Here is a 19,111-nt window from a genome sequence, read left to right as displayed (position 1 = left end):
GTGCTGTGCAGTGTAGTGCTGCCCAGCTCTGTTTTCCGTGCACTGCTTTCTCTTTCCATGCGTTTATGTCCCCAGCCCACGCACGTTCGTGCGCCCTGGCTGGTTTCTCTCGGCATAGCTTCATGGCACGCTTTCAAAGGAACCTCCCTTTCTTTGCCGCTCTTTTTCACTTTCTTCCACGATTTTTCTCTTCAGCTTGTACTTTGTCATGCTGGCTGCTTGTGTTCCTCCCTGAGCAGCCCTTATTTCATACTCTCTCTGGCTCTCACACCAACTCTTACACATCTTCAAAGTCCAGGATTTACTTCCTCTATTGCTTTACTCTTACTTGCAGAACAATTCTCATCTTGCTTTTTGCTTCATCCTCAAAGCTGAAGCTGAATTTTTTTCGCCCATTGGCTCTCCTCGTCAGTACGTGCATTGCAATCCCCGATCTCCACACGTTTCGAGAGATATTTTATACTAAACAAAATACACTGGCCTAGACCTCTTATTTGTGTGCTTCCAGGAGCTAATTTGCCATGGAAAAAATTCCGCTAGAGCTTGCAACTCTCTCTCCAGAGCTGCTGCTCGAGATTGCAGACCAAACGGACACCCAACGTGACCTCAACAATCTCGCCCAAACATGCCATCGGCTCTATGATCTGTTAAACCACTATCTGTACCGCCGTGACATTAAAATGAAGTGGAAAAAGGCCCCAGCGATCTCGTGGGGAATCAAAAATGGCAGCCCTACTACTGTCGAAATGGCTCTTGACGCCGGAGCGGATGTTCATGGGCAAAACAAACACGGCGAAACCTTACTCGAGGAGTTATTCCTGTCCTTGAGGCCCTCCTTCTCCAATTTGGAGCAAAGATATTGCATCTCGAATGCCGTTGATATCTTGGCTTTGCTGTTCGATGCTGGATTTGACGTAAACGCCGAGTATGCCAAATCCATGACGCCTTTGAAAGCCGCCATTAAAAGCGGCTGCGACTCTTTGGTTCGCCTTGTTGTGGAGAAAGGTGCCGACGTGGTTTGCTTGAATGATGAGCCGGAGTGGACTCTGAACTGCGTCTATGGAACCCTAGATGTTCCCACCATCGCCTTCCTTATCAAAGAGGGAATTAAATTGACTCTGATCGGAAAGGATGGAGAGTCTGTGCTTCACAGAGCGGCGAGGCGCCATCGGCCTCTGACTTGCCAGTTCCTCATCGACAGCGGCATTGCAGTCGAAATTAGGTCTCCATCGGAGCAAACGCCGCTCATTTACATGCACAGCTCCATCTATCGCGGCGAATCTCAGACCCGGTACGAAAACACCGTGCTGACATTGATCGACAATGGTGCAAACATCAACGCCATCGATGTAAGCGGAGCCACAGCCTTTCACCATGCGTGTGCCAATTGTCCAGCGAAATCCATCGAATTTCTCCTCGGCCACGGCCTTAACAGAAGAATTCCTGATAACAACGGCAGGTCGGGATTGATCTGGGCCATCAAGCGACACAGGCATCGATCCATGCCGTATTTGCTAGACATCGGCATGAACGTCAACGCCCGCGACGACGACGGAGCTCCGGCCTTGCATTTCGCAGTGACCGCGCGGTCAGCCAGCATCGCCACCAAGATCATCGCCGCCGGCGCCGACCTCGACGCCCAGGACATGGATGGCAATACCGCTTTGCACATGACAGAAGACGACCGCGTTGCCGCCGTTCTGGTCAAGCATGGTGCAAATGTGACGATCCGCAACGATGCCGGGTTGACCGCTCTCGACTTCGCGCGCAGTGCTCGCAAGTCCTCCCACTTGATCCGCTTTCTTGCCAAGAATGATCCGGAGTATCTGAAGCTCAGAGCTCTGGCCTTGACTGGGTTTTTTAACCCCTAATCCTGTCCTCTTGTTGTGTCCAGCCAAGGCGAGGTGAACCATTGAAATCGAAAAGAGAATCCGAAGTCTATCTCTGAAAACGAACTATCAGTGACCCTCCCTCCGGCCAGGCCAATACGATGTGATGTATGTTTTTTGAACCCAAATTGGAACCCCCTTTTTTTAATTTCTTTTTGTCACAGGAAGTGCTTTGTCCGTTTTACATTGCTGTTCCGTGGTCATTTACCTCATCTTTGAACACTGTGGGTGGAAGGGTAATAACTTCAATTGCCTTTTCCCCAGCTATTCAAGCACACCCAATTGTCGCTCTCCTGTTTCTTTCTTTTTCTTTTCTTTATTTCTCTCTTTAGCATGTCTCTGTCGCAATCTAGGATCGGACTACTGGTGTGGATTTTAACCCTGAGCACGGCTTCCCCCTTTTTTTAAAAAAAGGAAAAGGAAAAGGAAATGAAAATGTACATAAGCCCAACAAGGTGAATGAGGGGCTGAGAGGATGTTTAAAATCAAGATTATGATAAGTATTTAGTCTCATACTACGCCTTGCCTAATTCCATTTGAAAAGTACTTTTGTGCAATACTTATTTACAAATATTAATCCATATGCGCCTTGGCTGCGGGTATCATCGAGCTATATCAGTACTGTAGATATGCATAATGCGGATGGCAGGAAGTGTGTTGAAAGATACGAGTAGTGCCATCCACAAGCTGCAGGAATATCATTATAGTGTATGTAAAGAGTAGGGTATTCGTAGAATTCCCTTGGTATATACGAAATGTGTAGGCCATGGCTAAACCTCCTGTTGCTTCTCGCGTTGGGCGCCGTTTCGCTGGGCCTTCTGTCTCTTCTTCTCCTGTTCCTCCGCGATTCTTTCTTTTCTCGCGCGCTCTTGCTCCGCAAGGCCGGTTTTTGTGACTTCGTGCTTCTGGCTCAGCTCCTTTTTCTTGATCCCAAGGCTAAAAAGACATCCCAGGACTCCAACCACGGTGTAAAACACCCACAGTCGACTCAAGGCATGGGTGTATTCTACAAATACGACGTGCTTTTGCGCGTCGTTAAGAAGATGCAAGCTTTCGATGTTCGAGCCTGCGATGGTGCCAAGGAACGCTGGTGCGAGCTCAGGGCCAAGCGCCTCTCTGATCTTAGATGCTGACTGCTTCATGACGTTTTGGAAGACCACGCTGCCAAAGACGAGAGACGTGGATGTCGAGAGCTGGCGCGTGAACCCGAATGTTGAGGTGGCAGAGGCGACGTCCGAGGGCTTCACAACAGATTGGATGGCAATAAGGGGTGCTTGGAAGTTTGGGCCAATGCCGATACCGGCAATGAGCTGATAGATAATAATGCGCGGCCAGGATGCGTAGGGTTTAAGGTCGATGAGAAGTCCGTAGCCTAGAGTCATGATCACCAAGGAAATGCGCATGATCCAGAGGTAGTCGCCCGTTTTACGAATGACGAATCCGGCAACGATAGACAGTACGGCTAGTCCGACGACCTGCGGGAGAATGTAGACACCGCTGAGAATTGGGCCCACACCCAGTACGGTTTGGAAGTAAATTGGGAGATAGTATGCTCCGGCAATGAAAAGACTGGATTGGGACCAGCTGACGCCGAGAGTGAAGATATTGCTCAAAGATTCGAAGATGGTGGTGGGGATGATTGGGTATTTGGCGATTTTCCGTTCGACGACCCAGAAGAGTCCTAGGGTAACGACGCCAAAAATAATCAAACAGATCGTTGTTGCAGACTTCCAAGGGTATGTAATTCCTCCGAATTCCAGTCCGAAGAGAAGCATGATGGTGCCACCGATGATCGTTAAAGTTCCCAGCCAGTCAATCGCTTGAAGGCCAGCAAGAAGCGGAGTTTTGGGTGACTCAATCTTAAGCCAAATAAGAAGAATCAAGAACGACACACCTCCCACAGGAACTGCATTGTCATTTAGCATATTGAAGTACCAAAAATTGTAGATTTGACTTACGGTTGATATAAAAACACCATCGCCATGTGACTTTCTGGGTTAAAGCTCCGCCAATAACAGGGCCGAGTGAGCCGGCGATGGCCCAAACCGCACCAAACATAGCATAATACACAGGTCGCTCTCTGGAAAATTATACCATTAGAAAGAATCCAAAGTACAAGGCCGAAGAATGACTCACCTTACGCTGAACAGATCACTTACGCAGATCTGACCTAGAATGATAATTCCACCTCCTCCAATACCTTGTAGAGCTCTGCCAACAAGAAATACGGCAAGACTGTTGGCCAAGGCGCATATTAAGCTACCAACTAGGAACAGGATGTTTGCTAGGAGAATGATGATCTTGCGGCCCCAGATATCACTGAGTTTTCCCCAAAGAGGCAAACATGCGGCGTTGGCAAGGAGATACGACGATGCCATCCATGTGTATGAAGTTTCATTGGCATGAAACTTAGCCGCGATGGTGGGTAAAGCAGTGGAGATAATCGTCTGAAGGCGTGGAGAGTCAGCAGTGGATTCTTCAAGGCCGGGTAGCAGAGGGAACAGACCATATCTAATGCAGCTAGGAAAAGCGCCAGCTATCAAATCAGTTAGCTACCACGCAATATACCCTAGGAGTGTATATCCTTACGCATAATGCGCCCATGATGACCATCACCTGCTTCTTGTTCATCCTTTCACTTTGCGACGGCGTCAATTGCAAGGGGCTATGCTCTTCGCCCGGCGAGAGCGATTCCGGCGAGCCACGCTCCCCGGTTTGATCCTTGGAGTGCGTCGATGAAGAAGAAGGCGAGAGTTTTTTTTCCTGGCGAGTTCCATCTACCTCCATCTGCGCCGAGGTCGACTCAGCGGCGCCCGCCACTGCAGTCTCGCTCGAACCAGCAGAAAGTGCCTCCTTTTTGGTGCGATCCATGGGCTCAGTCATGGTCTCGGCGTGTTCTTGCTGAGCAGCGCACGATATCCGGGGAAGAAACGGGTGCCTGTCCAAGATTCACGCGGGATTTGTAAGTACAAGACAAGCTTTTCGGGTCCTTCGGTCCTGACGAAGGCTAAGACGGCTGTGGCAAAGCCCCCGGCACAGGGCAGTTGCTTCGCTGTTTGTTCCAAGACAAATAATCCCACCTCAGATGCAGGAGGCTAGTATGCAGAGTGCATGGGTATATATAGTGAATGCAATACCCGGCTTTGCCAGCGAGAGTAGGCATCGTTTTTATTGTCGGGAGTCAGACGAAAAGCACCATACACCCTTGAGTGGGTCGCGGACCTTCACGCGATGCCGAGTCATCATCGTAATCACCATAGTAGTGCTGCAAATTAATTGACCGTCGCAGGGTGCCGCCCATCGTTAAGTCCGCCAGTTCGCCGTATTGGGCTTCCTCCCACCAACCACAATATCTCCGTGCTGGCTGGTCACCCAAAGAACGGATCGAAAATGCCGGCCTTGGGCTGGTCGCGCCGGAGTTAAAACGGGGTTAGCCTGGCTCGACAAAAGCTTCGCCGTCGAAAATACGGGATCGACTCCTCGTTTCGCTACTCGATCATGACCGCAGCCCGCTTGTTGACCCGAATCCACGCTGGCATCACGAATAATGGGGCCGTTGCTGGCATGTCGCGCTGGAAGCTTGTCTGACATCGGAAGCCTCCACGTGTCGGAGCCGCCTTGACCTCCCGTCTTCCGCCCCTTTAAACGTCGTTTGGCGCCGTCGATCCCTTAATCTTAGCCTTTTCTCTTCCAGTCTCCTAGTCACGCTCGTAAGCGAGTTACGGAATAATCGCCCTGCCGTATTGGATAGTTTTATACCCGGCTGCACTGGAAAGGATATGAGAGAACCTGTGGCGTCCACTTGCTGGTTCTCTCCATGCTGCTTGTCGCGGGGCGCGAACTCGGCTTGAGTTAACTAACGGATAAAGAAGATTCTCGATATCGCCTCTCGCTTGATTTCTTTGTTTCTTCTTCTCAAAACCCGCGTACCGGAGACTGCAATAGAAACCACATTTCTACCACGCGTCCACTTGCGGAGTTTACCATCCCAATAACGAATACCGTTTGCCTCGATCGGCCGTTATAACTGGTATTTAGCCAACAATCGCTGAAGTCTATCTATTTTCTACGGCATTTAGGTATTCACAAGGATAAATGCCATACAACCTGCGAGGCGTGATTAGGGGCGGCAGTTGCCATTCGGCTAGTGGTTGAGACCCAGTGACCACCAGTAACTACGCGCTGAATTAGCTACCTGTGCGGCAAGGTTTGGCAATTCCTGATATGCTTGGGACTGTGGATGGCATATGGTCGGGATGCTCCCTACCACAAAGCTGAATGAATGACTGAGGCATAGAGGGGGCCAATACATATCAGCATAGGCTGCGAATGATACAGTATACTTTTTTCATTCCTATCTATCCGATATCTCAGCTTATAATTAAGGGTATTTTGGACTTGAAAAAATAACGAAATATAAACAAACAATAATATGCCATATGCAACGCATACAAAATGCATGATAATAGGGGGACAGGGACCCATAAACTCTTGCTGAGGCATCGCTTTCATTCTCGAAGTTGAAGTATTTCTAAAATGGATCAAGTACGTCAGCACCGTGAGGAGTTTAAAGCTGGGGTTTGATATATTAGGAGCCTACCCGTCAAAAACTCTTCAAAGCTCACTGTAATATATCCATCTCGGTCATCATCGTATTTCTTGAACACATCAGTCATTCTCTTCAGAGTCAAGCACGCCTGAACGAATAGGTCGAAGCTCATTCCGTCGCTTCCTTTCGCCCCGGCAGGAATGGCTCTTTTGCGGCCTTTGCTTTCGAACGTCCTATAGAGCAGGTTCACAAACGATTGACTTAGTTTGTACCCAAACGCAACTAGTGCCTTGCTGAACTCCGAAAGGCTGATCCGACCACTTCGATCCTCGTCAAAACGATCAAAGAGCTCTCTCCAGGCAGCAAGGAAACGCCAAAGAGCGACGAACTCGTCAAAGTTCACCCGACCATTTCCGTCTCTGTCAAACATGCGGATCATCATTCTAACCGTGTGGGGGTCGAAAGAAGTGTAGTCGCCATTGACTAATGCGGAGCCTAGCTCCGATTCCGACAGCGAGCCCGTGTTTGAGGCATTGGCAGCGCGGAAGAGGGGGAATAAGTGCTGTGGGCTATCTGACACAGGCTGGCCCGGAACGCCCGGATGTGGTGTTCGTGGGGGTAAGGACGAGGGCGTAGGGCGATTCTGTGCGGGCTGAACTGGTCGAGGACCTTGGCCGTAGCTCTGCGGAGGAGGAGAGTATATCCGATGGTTTGGGCTACTGCTGAGATTGGGCGGACCTGGGCCTGGCGCATAATTCTGGTAGTACTGCTGCTGCTGCTGCGGTTGTCGGGGAGGAATGTTGGTATATGTGCGCGGAGGGTGACTGTTATTAGGCGGAGGGCCTTGCCCGTGTGAATGGCTCGACGGTTTTGGCGATTGCATGCTTCCCAGCATCTGAGCGGCCTAATGTACAGGTGATATTAGTTTTAATATTTTTGAAGAGTTGGATTGCATTTACTGTTGGAGCTAGTCAATCGCCTACCTGTTCTGGTTCCGCATGCCTGAACTCGTCTTAGTACAGGTAAAGCTTTGACTGACAGGAGGGGGAGGGGACCACTTACGCAGGTAGCGCATCCGGGTTGAAGGTTTTGTTATACGCCATTTTCAGCTCAATCTAGAGCTGGCAGATTCTCGCTTGCGACGAAAAAGGGGTGTTATATACTAAGAAACGAGGGGAGGGGGCGGAGCGGAGGATGAAGGGTGGCTTTTTAGGTTTCGTTGGGCGACTACAACATTCTTCAAGGAAACGCAAGGCTCGCAGGCTCAGAAGTACCGTGAGCAGCCCAGTGAGTATCCCATGAGGCGAGGCGTGTAGTCTTGGTCGTCGCCCTGTCGTCCTCGGTCGGGCGTCGCTGTGCTTCCATTCCAGCGACGCGGCTCAAACAGCACTGTAGCCAAGCATGGCGTGCGCCAAGGTGAATCACATGCTTTAGCCTTGCTGGCCTTTTTCGGACTAAAGTATTGCCGCTGAGAACGTGCTTAGCAAGCATCTGGAAGTTAGGCCAGAAGGACACTTCTTTAAGTGTGTTGAGTGTGAGACAGTTTAGGGCTCTTTAGAAAGATATTTATTTTTTGTAGTATTCATTTTCCACCAAGGGATTGTTGAAGCATGGCGGACTGTTCCAATCATGGCTCGACCCATTCGATCTCGGCCTTGAGTTCGTGGAAGAAACACTTCCCCGATGGCGATGTCTGGGTTTTTGGATATGGGTGCGCAGGATTTCTTTTTTGACTTCTATTTTTCTTATTGCCACTGCACTTAGCCTTGAACTATGTATCAAGTCGGTGACTGGCTACATCTTTTCTCTGCCAGAACCCAACTGATGCTCTGCTTTCCAGAAGCCTGATATGGAAACCACCACCGCACTACGGTATGTTTCAGTTTAACATAAGACACGTAGATTCTGTGTGCGTCTGAACAGAAGTCAAACTGCTTCTGAGTTCAGTGTATCTGGAACATCAGCTATATAATCTGTGGTGGCGCTTGAAACATCACGCCTGCAGACAAGCAAGCCAACATAGGATAAACGGGCATATGAAACATCGTCACCACAAACCTGGACATCAACTAATATTCGCTTGTATATTATAGACCGGCGTGTCCCCGGCTATATTAAAGGCTACGTGCGTCGTTTCTGGCAGGTATGTGTTCTAGCACCTTGGAAAAATTGGCAGCCCTCTTGCCTGTCGGCCTTCTAAGCTATCATTTTTGTGTTTCCATAAACGCTAATTTCTATGGCATAATTTCCATAATTCAAGGCGAGGTGCGTTCTATCTGCTGTTCTCGCTTACAGAATCGCATCCACTTTGGTTCGGAACAGGGAGCTACCGCCCGTTTATAGGGCTTATCTCTCGAAAAAAAAAATTGGTTAAGCGAAATCCACTTTCAGTACATTTTACTAATTGGTGATTTTTTTCGTCTTTCAGTGCAGATCATCGTGGTACTCCTGAGTCAAATGGCCGTGTTGTCACAGTCATCGACCAGTCTTTCTGGGCGACTCTGTCAGATCCTGTCAGTGTTGAAATACCCTACCTTTCATAAATCACAGAGACAGACAACTTACTTTGCTGCAAAAATATGGAGTACAGCACCAAGACATAGACCCTAAGTCAAACGAATCCCTTGTTTGGGGCGCAGCATATCACATTCCAGCTTCACATGCTGAAGAAGTAAACGCGTATCTTGATCACCGTGAGATAAATGGCTACAGCGTCCATTATACCCCATTCCACTCATATATAGTCTCGGGGAACAGCATACCGGACGCTTCAACCCCAGGAGCATCGCCATTCCTTTGTATGGTCTACATAGGCCTCCCAACAAATTCCCAGTTTCTCCGCAACCCAGCAGATCGGGACCCCTCGTCCGTGGCCAGAGTGATATCTGAAAGCCGGGGCCAGAGCGGCGAAAACAAAGAGTATCTCTATCTTTTAGAGAGGGCTCTCGAGGGAATCGGCCTTGGCTGTGAAGATTTCCATGTCACGGATTTAGTGAAAAGGGTCAGGATGTTGGAGGGAGTGAGGGGGGATAGGAAGAGTCAGGTCGAAATTGATGTGGAGAAAATAGCTCTTCCAGAGCCAGAATATAGAGAGGATGAGGTTATGGAAGAAGTTGACGAGCGCATGCAGCAAACGTGAAGAAAAGGAGGATATTTCTAGACTTCGCTTTCTGTGAATGGAGGCATATAGCTTTAGACTACTATAGACATCGAGACCAGGGATCGATTCATCACTCAATGCGTACATGCATACGTACATACACGTGCGGGGAAAACGGTATAATAAAAGCCAACTGTCGCACCGGAAGAACTTCAAGTCACGAGAAAAGGACGAGAGTCATAAAGCTGAAACTTTTAGGAAATAGGCTGCCAACACAAAGCGAAAACCTAACGATCATCCAACTGTGCTGAAGAAGCTTAAAAGGTGCCGGTGAGGCTATTGAGCAGAAAACCAGTCGACCAAGGGTAATCAAAGAGCGTAAAGGAGAGATAAACTGCAAGGGTAATAAATCGTCATGTTTACTTCGTAGCGAAATTAAAAAGAGGAAAGGATGAGTGACATGAATAGGAAAACTATCAGAACCAGGCTATCCCATTATTGCGTACATCTCATACATCCTCCCCAATGTCAGTTCATAAGAAGGACATAAAGAATCGTAGGTCAGGCTTTTTCCATTATCGTTTTTGAGGTGGGAGTTGGAGGTATTGGGGAAGCCGAGTTTTTTTTAGAGGCCTCATCATCCGACTTGACTCGTCGTTCAAGCATTAGATCCACCTTGGTTCTGGTTGGACCAGTTCTGTTGGTAGCCACCGCCCCAGCCTTTACTAGAGTCAGCTTCACAAGTAACAACCCATAGGGCTGGCAGGGTTTTGATAGAAGGGAGCGGAGTGCTGATACGTACCACTACCACCACCACCACCTTGACGCTGCTCATAGCCACCGCCATTGTTACCGCCACCTTTATACAGGATTTCATTAGCCACGTGTACCTTGAGTCGCATTGATACAAAAAAAAGAGAGACCTACCATAGCCACCTCGGTTGTAGCCACCGGCACCGCCGTTATCAAAGCGGTTATAGTTGCTGCGGCCGAAGCCCTCATTGCGCTGGCCAGGCTGGCGATCAGCCGCCTTGTCGACGCGAATGATGCGGCCATCGAACCTACAACGATCAACTTTAAATGACGCCCAATTTGAGATGGACGCTGAAGGCTGTCGTCATTATATAAAGACAAGGCGTTGAACATACTCCTGGTTGCTCATCGCGTTCATCGCAGCATCAGCCTCGCTCTCATTAGAGAAACGGACAAAGCCAAAGCCGCGACTGCGGTTGGTATCGCGATCCTTCACAACGATCTATTTCAGTTTAGAATGAGAACTCTCAAATCGCCTTCACCGCATCGAATTCAACGAGCAGTCGAGGAGCATATCATAGAACTAACAGCCTCCTCGATGTTTCCATACTTGGAGAAGCCTTCACGGAGAGTATCATCGGTAGTGTGCCACGCAAGGCCTCTTTGAGGTCAGGTCAGTTCTGGAGCGAGAAGAGGCACAGGACTCAATAAAAAGCGACACACTAACCCAACAAACAATTTGGACATGATGACACCAAATCAGAGATGAAATTGATGAAACGAAGAGAGTGAAGTGATGGAATGATCTTTTTGGGAGAAGGTTGGAGAGGTTAGCCTGGGCCCAAGAGGATAAATTTAGAGAGTCGGAGAGATGATCAAGGTCGAGAGAAACGCTAAAGAGCAGCGTTGGTTGTGATTAGAGTGCACCAGCAGGAATGTTTCACCAATAAATCAGCAGTAGCCCGGAGAGAAGAAGGCGATGTCGGCTCCACAGAAGAGGAAAAGTCTCTTCAGCAACGTCTACGCACAAGGTGAGGTAGAACACGCTGAGGGTGGGGGGGAAGGGCGGGAAAAAAATGAATCAAGCGATCTAACCGTTGTGGGCGTAAGCTATGTTCCGGAAGCCGCTGAGTAGTAATCACAGGGCAGATGCCGGCCAGGGGATGTTTGTTGGTTGAGATGGAGGCAGCCGGTCTTTGTGCCAAAAGAGGGGTCGGGCCTGGAAAATCCACCCGGGACACAAGCAACACGAAAAGGAAAAAAAAGAACTTTTCAACTGTCCGGCGTTGAGAGGTTCTGGTTGTTTTTTTGAGCCTAAAACAAGTAGATACATATTCGGACGGGCTGGAGGAGATGCAGTGCATGCAAGACACGGCCCCCTTGGCTGCGAATGCACTGTCTCTTGCGACCGCCCACAGGCCGACGCACTGTCCCTTCAACTACCACTGTACACAGCGCTCCTTTCGGTTTCCTTTTGGTTTCCCCGCAGGCCGTTGGGTGAACTACCAGGATTGACAGAATCGGCTAACAGCCTTGGGATTAGTGAGCAGGATGGATTGGCACTAGCCGCTCGTCTTTAACGAATCTCGGCAGCCCATCTCTTTTCCCGTTTTCCAACTGGGCCAAAGAGCATTAGCTGATGCGTGAATTTCCCTGCCGCAAGGGAGACGGGAGCCAGTCACATCGCCGAACAGGGGCGACTCGAGGGCTGAAAACCATGCTGTGTCATCTCACGGGACTGCAAAAGTCTGTTCACTTGCAACCATATATTGGCTCTTTGACGGAGCACAAGTGGCCAGGATCAGGGTCTGGACAACAAGCGATCAGCAGGATGAGCTTTGGTCACTAGTTACCATGTCAGCCCAAGCTGGTAACTAGTGCAGCCATGCTGGTCTTTCTCCATCAATGTGTGGACAGGAATACGTGATTCATGCACTCTTCCAGCAGATCGGAACTGTTTCCCTTCTCTGGATCCATAACCTATGATATGGTGCGTCTGAGACTCCGAAATATGTCGGCTTCGTGGCTCACACCCTTTGATCCTGCGACCTCAATTTCTTTCTTCAACGTGGGATTGTTTCAGAAACGTGTTGCTCTCATTATCAGAGTCGCTTCAAGTAAAATGTGGATGTTTGGTCTTTGTAGCCTTTTTCTGGGCTCTTTTTCGAGAAGAAACCGTTCAACCCCCTTTTCCGGAATAGCTTCAATATTCTGTCACAGAAAACACTCCGTCAATTAGGCCTTGCTCCCACTGCGGATCCTTTAATGTGGTTCCATGACATGACAGGTCGCTCGCCCTGTTTTTCGTTCTCCAATACCCCCAGATGTTGATTTAAAATTCATTTATGATCTTTGAGTATGCCTTATTGGGCCTCTTTTTTTCGATCTGGCCAGTATGGTGCGTTTCTGGGTCGCCCTTTCGGGGCTGATCTGCTTTGACGTCGGAGTTCCCTTTTTGGTAGAGTGTTTCTTGCGGCTACGGACTTCGCGTGACTTCCGAATCCAGAAACAGACCACTCCTACCTAAGGGTTTCCATCTTTCCGGTCTCTCATTTGGTCCTAGCATACTCGAGCGCTGCGGTCTGACGGTACTTTTAGTCGACCACTGGGTGGTGTGAAGGATCGATTATGCACGACCCGAGCCTGCTATCTACTAAGCAACACTCTGTGGTCCAATGGCTTTCTCAAGTCGATCCCTTGGATGGTGTACCCCATTTAAAACCCAATAATCGTTCGCCAGAAAATGATGATATGTGGAATATTCGCACATCTCACAAAAGGACACACAACCCAAGAGGTCAACATCAGATATCTCCCCTTCTGTGCAAATCTAACTACATCATATAGAAACCGTAGTAGAAAATTCTAGCCTATGGAAGCCACATGTACCGGTTAGTTGTCTGAACTTGTTCCAATTTCCAGTAATGTATACCCGGTTAGCTATCAACATGCGCTAAGATGCAGACATCAGCCCCCTGTTTATCCGATACCTTCAACTTTCCTTCCGTCTAGTCCGATACCGAAAACAGTACATCCCTCGCCTAGAGGGAGATACGAAAAAAAATCAAGACGAAAAACACGGGAAGATCGATACATTCCGAAGGACATAGCAAGAGATAAATATTCCACAAGTAGCGCCAAAGGCCCCTCCGTCAAGAAACCTCAAAAAACAAAACATTCGAAACGTAAGCATGGAAAGAACCTTGAAGAGGAGTTCACTGCCGCAAATGTGTCGCAGGATCGCCTTACGGTACGAGCATTATATTCTAACCCTAAATACAATATTGACTGTTTCGAATCGAAGCTCAGCCCCAGTTTTGATGTCGGTTTGTTTGCCCGTGGACGTGCTTCTTCTCCAATACGTCGATTCGAATGTGAGAATCAATACCTAGTAACTCTCAATGTGCAGTCTCTAATCTGACTATTTTAGTGCCCGACCTCACGTTTTCAGAAATGAAATTCTTATCGCGCCCTGCTAAGCAGAATGGTACTTTAGGCAGCACCCAGGTTAATAAGCCTTCGACATCAAACAAGCCTCCAATCTTAGACATATCAGAGTATTTTTCTCAGCCACAACCAGCAAACGATACCAAAAAATTACATTCTTCCCTTTCTTTACTACCAACTGCAGACCCTTTGACAAGCCAATGCCACTCTTCCTTTACAGGAAATATCAGGCCTACACAAACACATGAATTTATCACATCAGACCCACAACTGGGTTCAAAAATATGTGATCCTCCTAAATTGAAACAAAAAAGCAGATCTTCAAGCTGTTTCTCCTGGTCTGACTCTGAACGAACTCCTGGGCCAGGACCCCAAACTGAAAGATTATCACAACTTAGTGAAGCAGGGCTGCAGAGAAACGCACCAGGTGACATTGTGGAAGGTATACCCCATGTAACGGATACAACAGGAAGTTCATTGCCCATGGATGAGTTTCAATATGACCCCTTCCTACTGTCAAGGGTCTATGATATGGTCTTCAAAAATGCCTATCTTGATCAGACTCAACAGCAATTTATGCAAAGATCTGATTCAGAATGTTTTTGTCTAGAGGATTTACAGAAGCTAGCGAATCCATCCTTCACGTCAATTGCGATATTAGAAACAGAAGATAAGCCAAGCTCTCACAACCCTATACATACGGAAACTTCGAATGATAACCAAGCCAATCCCTCCAGTATAAACGATCCCTCAAGCAACATTATTTCGAGAAATATTGGAACCAATACAGATAACCTGGTTGAAATTCGCGAGGGGCTGAACCCCGATCTTCCAGCTCCTAATCCCAGCAAAACAAATTATGGTGCCACATTAAACGACAACGGCAATGTAACTAGTCGTCACGACACGAATTCCCTAAAAAAAGATGAAATAACTCGCCCTACGGCTGACATACCGAGTCCTATGGGATATGAAGATGATCAGAAATTTCTTCCCGATATCTCTCGTAGTTCTTGCCAAACTTACAGGGCTCAAGTTCCCGCGTCTTTCTCAGTACGATTAAACTCTCCTAGGATGGGCTTTTCGACCCTGGGCGTCAAACGACCTTTTTCACCAGAATTTGATGAGTATGATGGGCATTTTGACACACCTTCAAAGAATCCAGCTTTCGATTTGCCTTGCAATGACTTTAACGGGTCGAATACTCTGGATTCTATAATATTCAATGAGTTAATAGAGGACGGCCACACATCTGGACAATCGATTGGGTTTGGATGTCCAGAGACCCCCTATATTAACATGATAAACAATCATCAACCCCAATATGCCAACGAATTCGATGGGAGTGCCCAAATGATGACTCTTGGAAACACCAATACTCAAACTTTATCGTTAGCTGCTGCTCAAGGTGATGTTATACAAAGAACTCTCAATATTCCCTCGTCCTTGGACCTGTCGTCATTTTGGCGTCCGAATAAGCTATATTAGGTGGAAACCGGACACCTCTGCTTACTCCAAATACCAAGTTTCCTTTTCTTTCCTACTTTTGATTAAGCATCTGGGCTGCTTGAGGTATTCTACTCTGTTTTTGTATTGGATCTCAAGCCAGTCCAGTTTTGAAAATGGGGGTACATTGTAGCGTCAAATTGGAATGTCCTTTTGTGTGTACTATATGTATGCACATACATAATGGTGAATATTCTTCCGATGCGCGGCAAAATTCCAAGGGGGGACCGGTGCCTATTTCGGAGCCATAAAAAGTTGTATACCAAGTTTAGTGGAAAGCAGATCATCTCCTCCATAGTTGCATATTCATTTAAATATACAAGGCTTGAAACGACAACCACGATGCGTACCTGCGATGCTTACCCTACAACTGTAAGAATGTTTTAAAGTCTATGTAAGTATAGTATTCTGATGGCGATCTGGTCTAATTTTATCTGGCCAGCTCAGTTGCACATGCAGGAGAGCACTGTACCCGGAACCCAAAATATAAGTTCTTAGAGTGTCTCAGCACCCCCCAAATCGATATGGGTGCCTTTGTATTTTCCATTCTATTCTTGCTCTTAGTCTTTGTTAGAAGTACAGGATCAAGAATAACAGCAATGGTGAAGCTGTTGCAAATTCATTCTACTGTCGGTTCGGGGCAATACAAATTATGGCCAACTAACCAATGGGAAGCTTGATCAATGTTTTAGTATATCTAGATCAAGCAGCTCTCTCTAGTAGTACCAAATAGCCTTGTAACGCTCTGAAGTCTTTAACAGTACAATTTTGCAAGGTGGTGGTAGAAAGTCACTCTATAGGAGGTTTGCTGATGTTTGCATTTAATGCATAGTTTGTTTTGAAGTTTACTAACCCGCGTCACGCGTTGCCCCCTAACTAGTTATGCAGACGCTGACACTCTGCAGGGCGAAAGGACATAGAAATTGAATATGCTGCTATACAAGCACCTTAACTATGTGATATTTCTAAATAACCCTAAGCCATAAAACACTATGCATTACAGTAATGTTGACATCTGCTTCATAGCTCTTAATAAAACTATCAGCTGGGGTCTATCAACGTGCTCAGGCTCAATTTTGATTTTACGATCAACATTCGCGTCTCTATTGACAGTGCCTCAGAGTATCTTAATACGATACCTCCCCAAAAATCGTAACCCGCCCACCCCGTACCCTTGCAACCGAACAGTCTGAAACGTTTAGGCACATCGTGCTAACCACTCGGCTAAAAGGATAATCATTCTTGGGATCTTATGGCCTGAAGCACAACTCGTATGTTGTCCATCGGCTCAACATCGGCTGAACATCGGCCTTCTAGTTGATTCAACCCCTTATGGCCTTTCGCCTGTTCTTTACAGTTAGTGGAGTTTACTGTGTGCTCCTTTACACGTAGAATTATATGCTTTGAGAGAACCGACTTGTCTTCGACTACAGGCTTTTCCTGGCCTCTGCAAAATTCGCGCCGACAAAATGATGCACTCCTGACTCCCTATCGAAGAGCAGGCTTGCGGACATTTCCCTGATATCTTTCAGCCATCCATATATATTCAGGTCCCGGACCGAGTCTGTCTGTTTTGAGAATCATCTCAGGAGAGAGGGTTTCGACATGATAAGTGTCTGCCATCGCACAGCGGTAAGTTGCTTTGCCATGGCACGTAACATAAAAGCATTAGATGGCTTAAAGTGCTAATGAGCAGAACAAGTTCCCACCTCGCTTTCTGTTCGATATCTGGTAGCCGATCTTAGAGTGCTATGGGGCAACCTGTAAGGAAGATGACGTCGCGAACCGGCTCTAAAAAGCTAGCAGTTCTTACCATCGCGCTCTGCATACACACGTAACGTCAGTGCGTATTTCGGAAGCCACGCCGTTCTGAGAAGTGGAATTTATTCGACAATTTGGTAGGTAACATTCTCAAGCCCTCTTAACTGGTGATAATAAGGTGATTAATTAAAATTTCGGTAACCATATCGCTTCATAATTCTAGTCGGAGGCAATGATATATGTAAATATCTGAGTAGGAAGGAGAAAATTTTGCCTTCAAATTTAAGTGCCTGACAAAAACAGGATATGTGGTTGTATGAAAATCAGCTACGGAGTACCCCGGCGGTTCCGAGCCAGCATCCGAACATCTCGGATGTTTTTGTCTGGATTGTGGCTCAAGCTTTTTTTACTTTGTCTAAAATAACAAATGAGGGAAGGAAAGACTAACTGAGTATCTCGCTTGGTTGACTTTGGGTGTACTCCGTAGAAGGAGAACATTTCCCCTTCGAATAAGAATTCCAACGACTTACTTCGTACCCTCTGTAGTTTTGCTAGTAGATGGCGGTGGAGTCCTGGCAGAAGACCGCCAAGTTGATAGAGAGTCCTGCGGTTTTTAATATAACATGCTGGAAGAAATGACGAACCATTCTCCTGAATATCTGCTATGCCAGCTATTAGGACATGGCGCTCATCAATTAAACAACGGAGTCCGGAGTCATGCAAGATGAGGGGATTTTCTTTACTGGATGACACAGATGCCGGGGAATCAATGCTTGAAAGCTGTTTTTTTTTCCCCTCAAGAATTATGTGCTTGCTTTCCCGCTTTGATGCACGATACATAGTGGTCAGGGTTGTAGTGAACTAACTGGGTGGGGCGCCAGTGATGGCATTGTTGTTCATGACCAAGTGGAAGAAGCCATGGCATGCAGCCAATCAACGGCGTAAACCCACCGGGCTTGCAGGCATCTGGTTAGTCATTTCCTACTATTATTAACCAAGGCTTGGGCGGCAATGATTGTGTTAGGCGGAAGTAAGGGTCGATGGCAAGCTATTTTGCACTGGAAAAATGCGTGCCCCTTTCCAACGCCTCCTGAATACGAGTCCACGCCCGAAAGTCAGTTTGCTGGCAAGCAAAATGCAATTGCAAAACACACCGGAAGGCCGCACTGTCAGTTGGTCGCTCGGCAAATCGGAAGGGCGAAAGTAAGACAAAGGCTGCACGCCACATCTCCCTGGCCCTTGCAGATAAATTTCCCCTTCACGAGACGATAGCCGTCAATGAACTCGCCTAGCGGGGGTGGTGCTATTGCTATTTAGTCATTGAATCGATAGTGGTAGGAATGCTGCAGTCGACCGCACAAGAAATGAGCACTGCCTGTGCACGACAGCAATAGTGCGGACAGGAACCGCGAGGCTCTTTGTACCCAGGGGGCGGTTAAGCCGAAGCTTGGACTACCTTGTTTTGGCGTCCGTGCCCGCGCTAGACCGCATCGAGCAAGGCCCACCTCGCTTCCGTGTTTCCAAAGACGGCCGTCGTTCATCGCCCTCGTTTCTCGTTTCCCGTCACGTCACGGCGGCCACGATGCTTAGTGTTGTGTTCCGGCCAGATCGCGGGCAAGCGCTACTGCGCGAGAAGGCGATTTTCTTTCGCCTCGTTGTTTTGTTTCGGCCGTTCTTAAAATATGGATACCCCTGGCCGGAGAACCCGGCCACCTGGCTTGCAAACGCCCCCTGCCCACATGGTGGGCTCGCAAACGGTGACCGAGGCCCAGTAAAACCGCAGCGTTGGTATGCTGAACGATGACACTATTGAACCTTCAGCCTCATGTCCGAATCGCATCTCACTGTGTGGGGGAGATTTCCCTCTCCTCTGCATGAGGCCAGGCTCCGCTTCACCCTGCAGACAAGGACTATGATGTGAGCCCTTTGAGCCACAATAATCACTTTGACTCTCTTAACCGCATCGGGCGAGAGTTGACGAGGCTTACTTGTCTGGATCGTCTGTCCCTCTGCCCGATTCGTGACCGCCTTTGCGACGCCGTCCTCCGTACGCGCCGGAGAATATAAAGAATGCGTGAGCGCCTCGCCGAAAATGACAACCCCCTT

At 48.0% G+C, this 19,111-nt stretch overlaps 6 protein-coding genes across 6 annotated transcripts; 3 read left to right on the top strand and 3 right to left on the bottom strand.

Moving 5' to 3' along the window:
- Positions 1–521: 521 nt before the first annotated feature.
- LOZ57_003949 (uncharacterized protein) lies at positions 522–1,871 on the top strand (the record flags this gene model as incomplete). The annotated part of the gene is made up of 1 exon (XM_049252996.1): positions 522–1,871. One exon carries the CDS (start codon positions 522–524, stop codon positions 1,869–1,871), a length of 1,350 nt encoding a protein of 449 aa, XP_049108165.1.
- Positions 1,872–2,659: 788 nt separating this feature from the next.
- On the bottom strand, positions 2,660–4,772 carry LOZ57_003948 (uncharacterized protein; the record flags this gene model as incomplete). The annotated part of the gene is made up of 5 exons (XM_049252995.1): positions 2,660–3,795; positions 3,848–3,969; positions 4,026–4,336; positions 4,396–4,425; positions 4,479–4,772. The coding sequence occupies 5 exons, from the start codon at positions 4,770–4,772 to the stop codon at positions 2,660–2,662; spliced, it is 1,893 nt and encodes a 630-aa protein (XP_049108164.1).
- Positions 4,773–6,397: 1,625 nt separating this feature from the next.
- LOZ57_003947 (uncharacterized protein) lies at positions 6,398–7,541 on the bottom strand (the record flags this gene model as incomplete). The annotated part of the gene is made up of 4 exons (XM_049252994.1): positions 6,398–6,420; positions 6,490–7,342; positions 7,422–7,440; positions 7,501–7,541. 4 exons carry the CDS (start codon positions 7,539–7,541, stop codon positions 6,398–6,400), a joined length of 936 nt encoding a protein of 311 aa, XP_049108163.1.
- Positions 7,542–8,287: 746 nt separating this feature from the next.
- LOZ57_003946 (uncharacterized protein) lies at positions 8,288–9,577 on the top strand (the record flags this gene model as incomplete). Its single annotated transcript, XM_049252993.1, has 3 exons — positions 8,288–8,310; positions 8,867–8,951; positions 9,029–9,577. 3 exons carry the CDS (start codon positions 8,288–8,290, stop codon positions 9,575–9,577), a joined length of 657 nt encoding a protein of 218 aa, XP_049108162.1.
- Positions 9,578–10,099: 522 nt separating this feature from the next.
- Positions 10,100–11,038, bottom strand: LOZ57_003945 (uncharacterized protein; the record flags this gene model as incomplete). Its single annotated transcript, XM_049252992.1, has 6 exons — positions 10,100–10,263; positions 10,341–10,397; positions 10,466–10,599; positions 10,687–10,793; positions 10,880–10,952; positions 11,019–11,038. The coding sequence occupies 6 exons, from the start codon at positions 11,036–11,038 to the stop codon at positions 10,100–10,102; spliced, it is 555 nt and encodes a 184-aa protein (XP_049108161.1).
- Positions 11,039–13,215: 2,177 nt separating this feature from the next.
- Positions 13,216–15,226, top strand: LOZ57_003944 (uncharacterized protein; the record flags this gene model as incomplete). The annotated part of the gene is made up of 3 exons (XM_049252991.1): positions 13,216–13,226; positions 13,304–13,665; positions 13,722–15,226. The coding sequence occupies 3 exons, from the start codon at positions 13,216–13,218 to the stop codon at positions 15,224–15,226; spliced, it is 1,878 nt and encodes a 625-aa protein (XP_049108160.1).
- Positions 15,227–19,111: the final 3,885 nt, after the last annotated feature.

This window comes from Ophidiomyces ophidiicola, assembly GCF_022830035.1.
Source record: "Ophidiomyces ophidiicola strain CBS 122913 chromosome Unknown scaffold_14, whole genome shotgun sequence".
Taxonomy (NCBI): Eukaryota; Fungi; Ascomycota; class Eurotiomycetes; order Onygenales; family Onygenaceae; genus Ophidiomyces; species Ophidiomyces ophidiicola.
The sequence above is the reverse complement of the archived record's forward strand: the minus strand, read 5'-3'. Positions and strand labels throughout refer to the sequence as shown.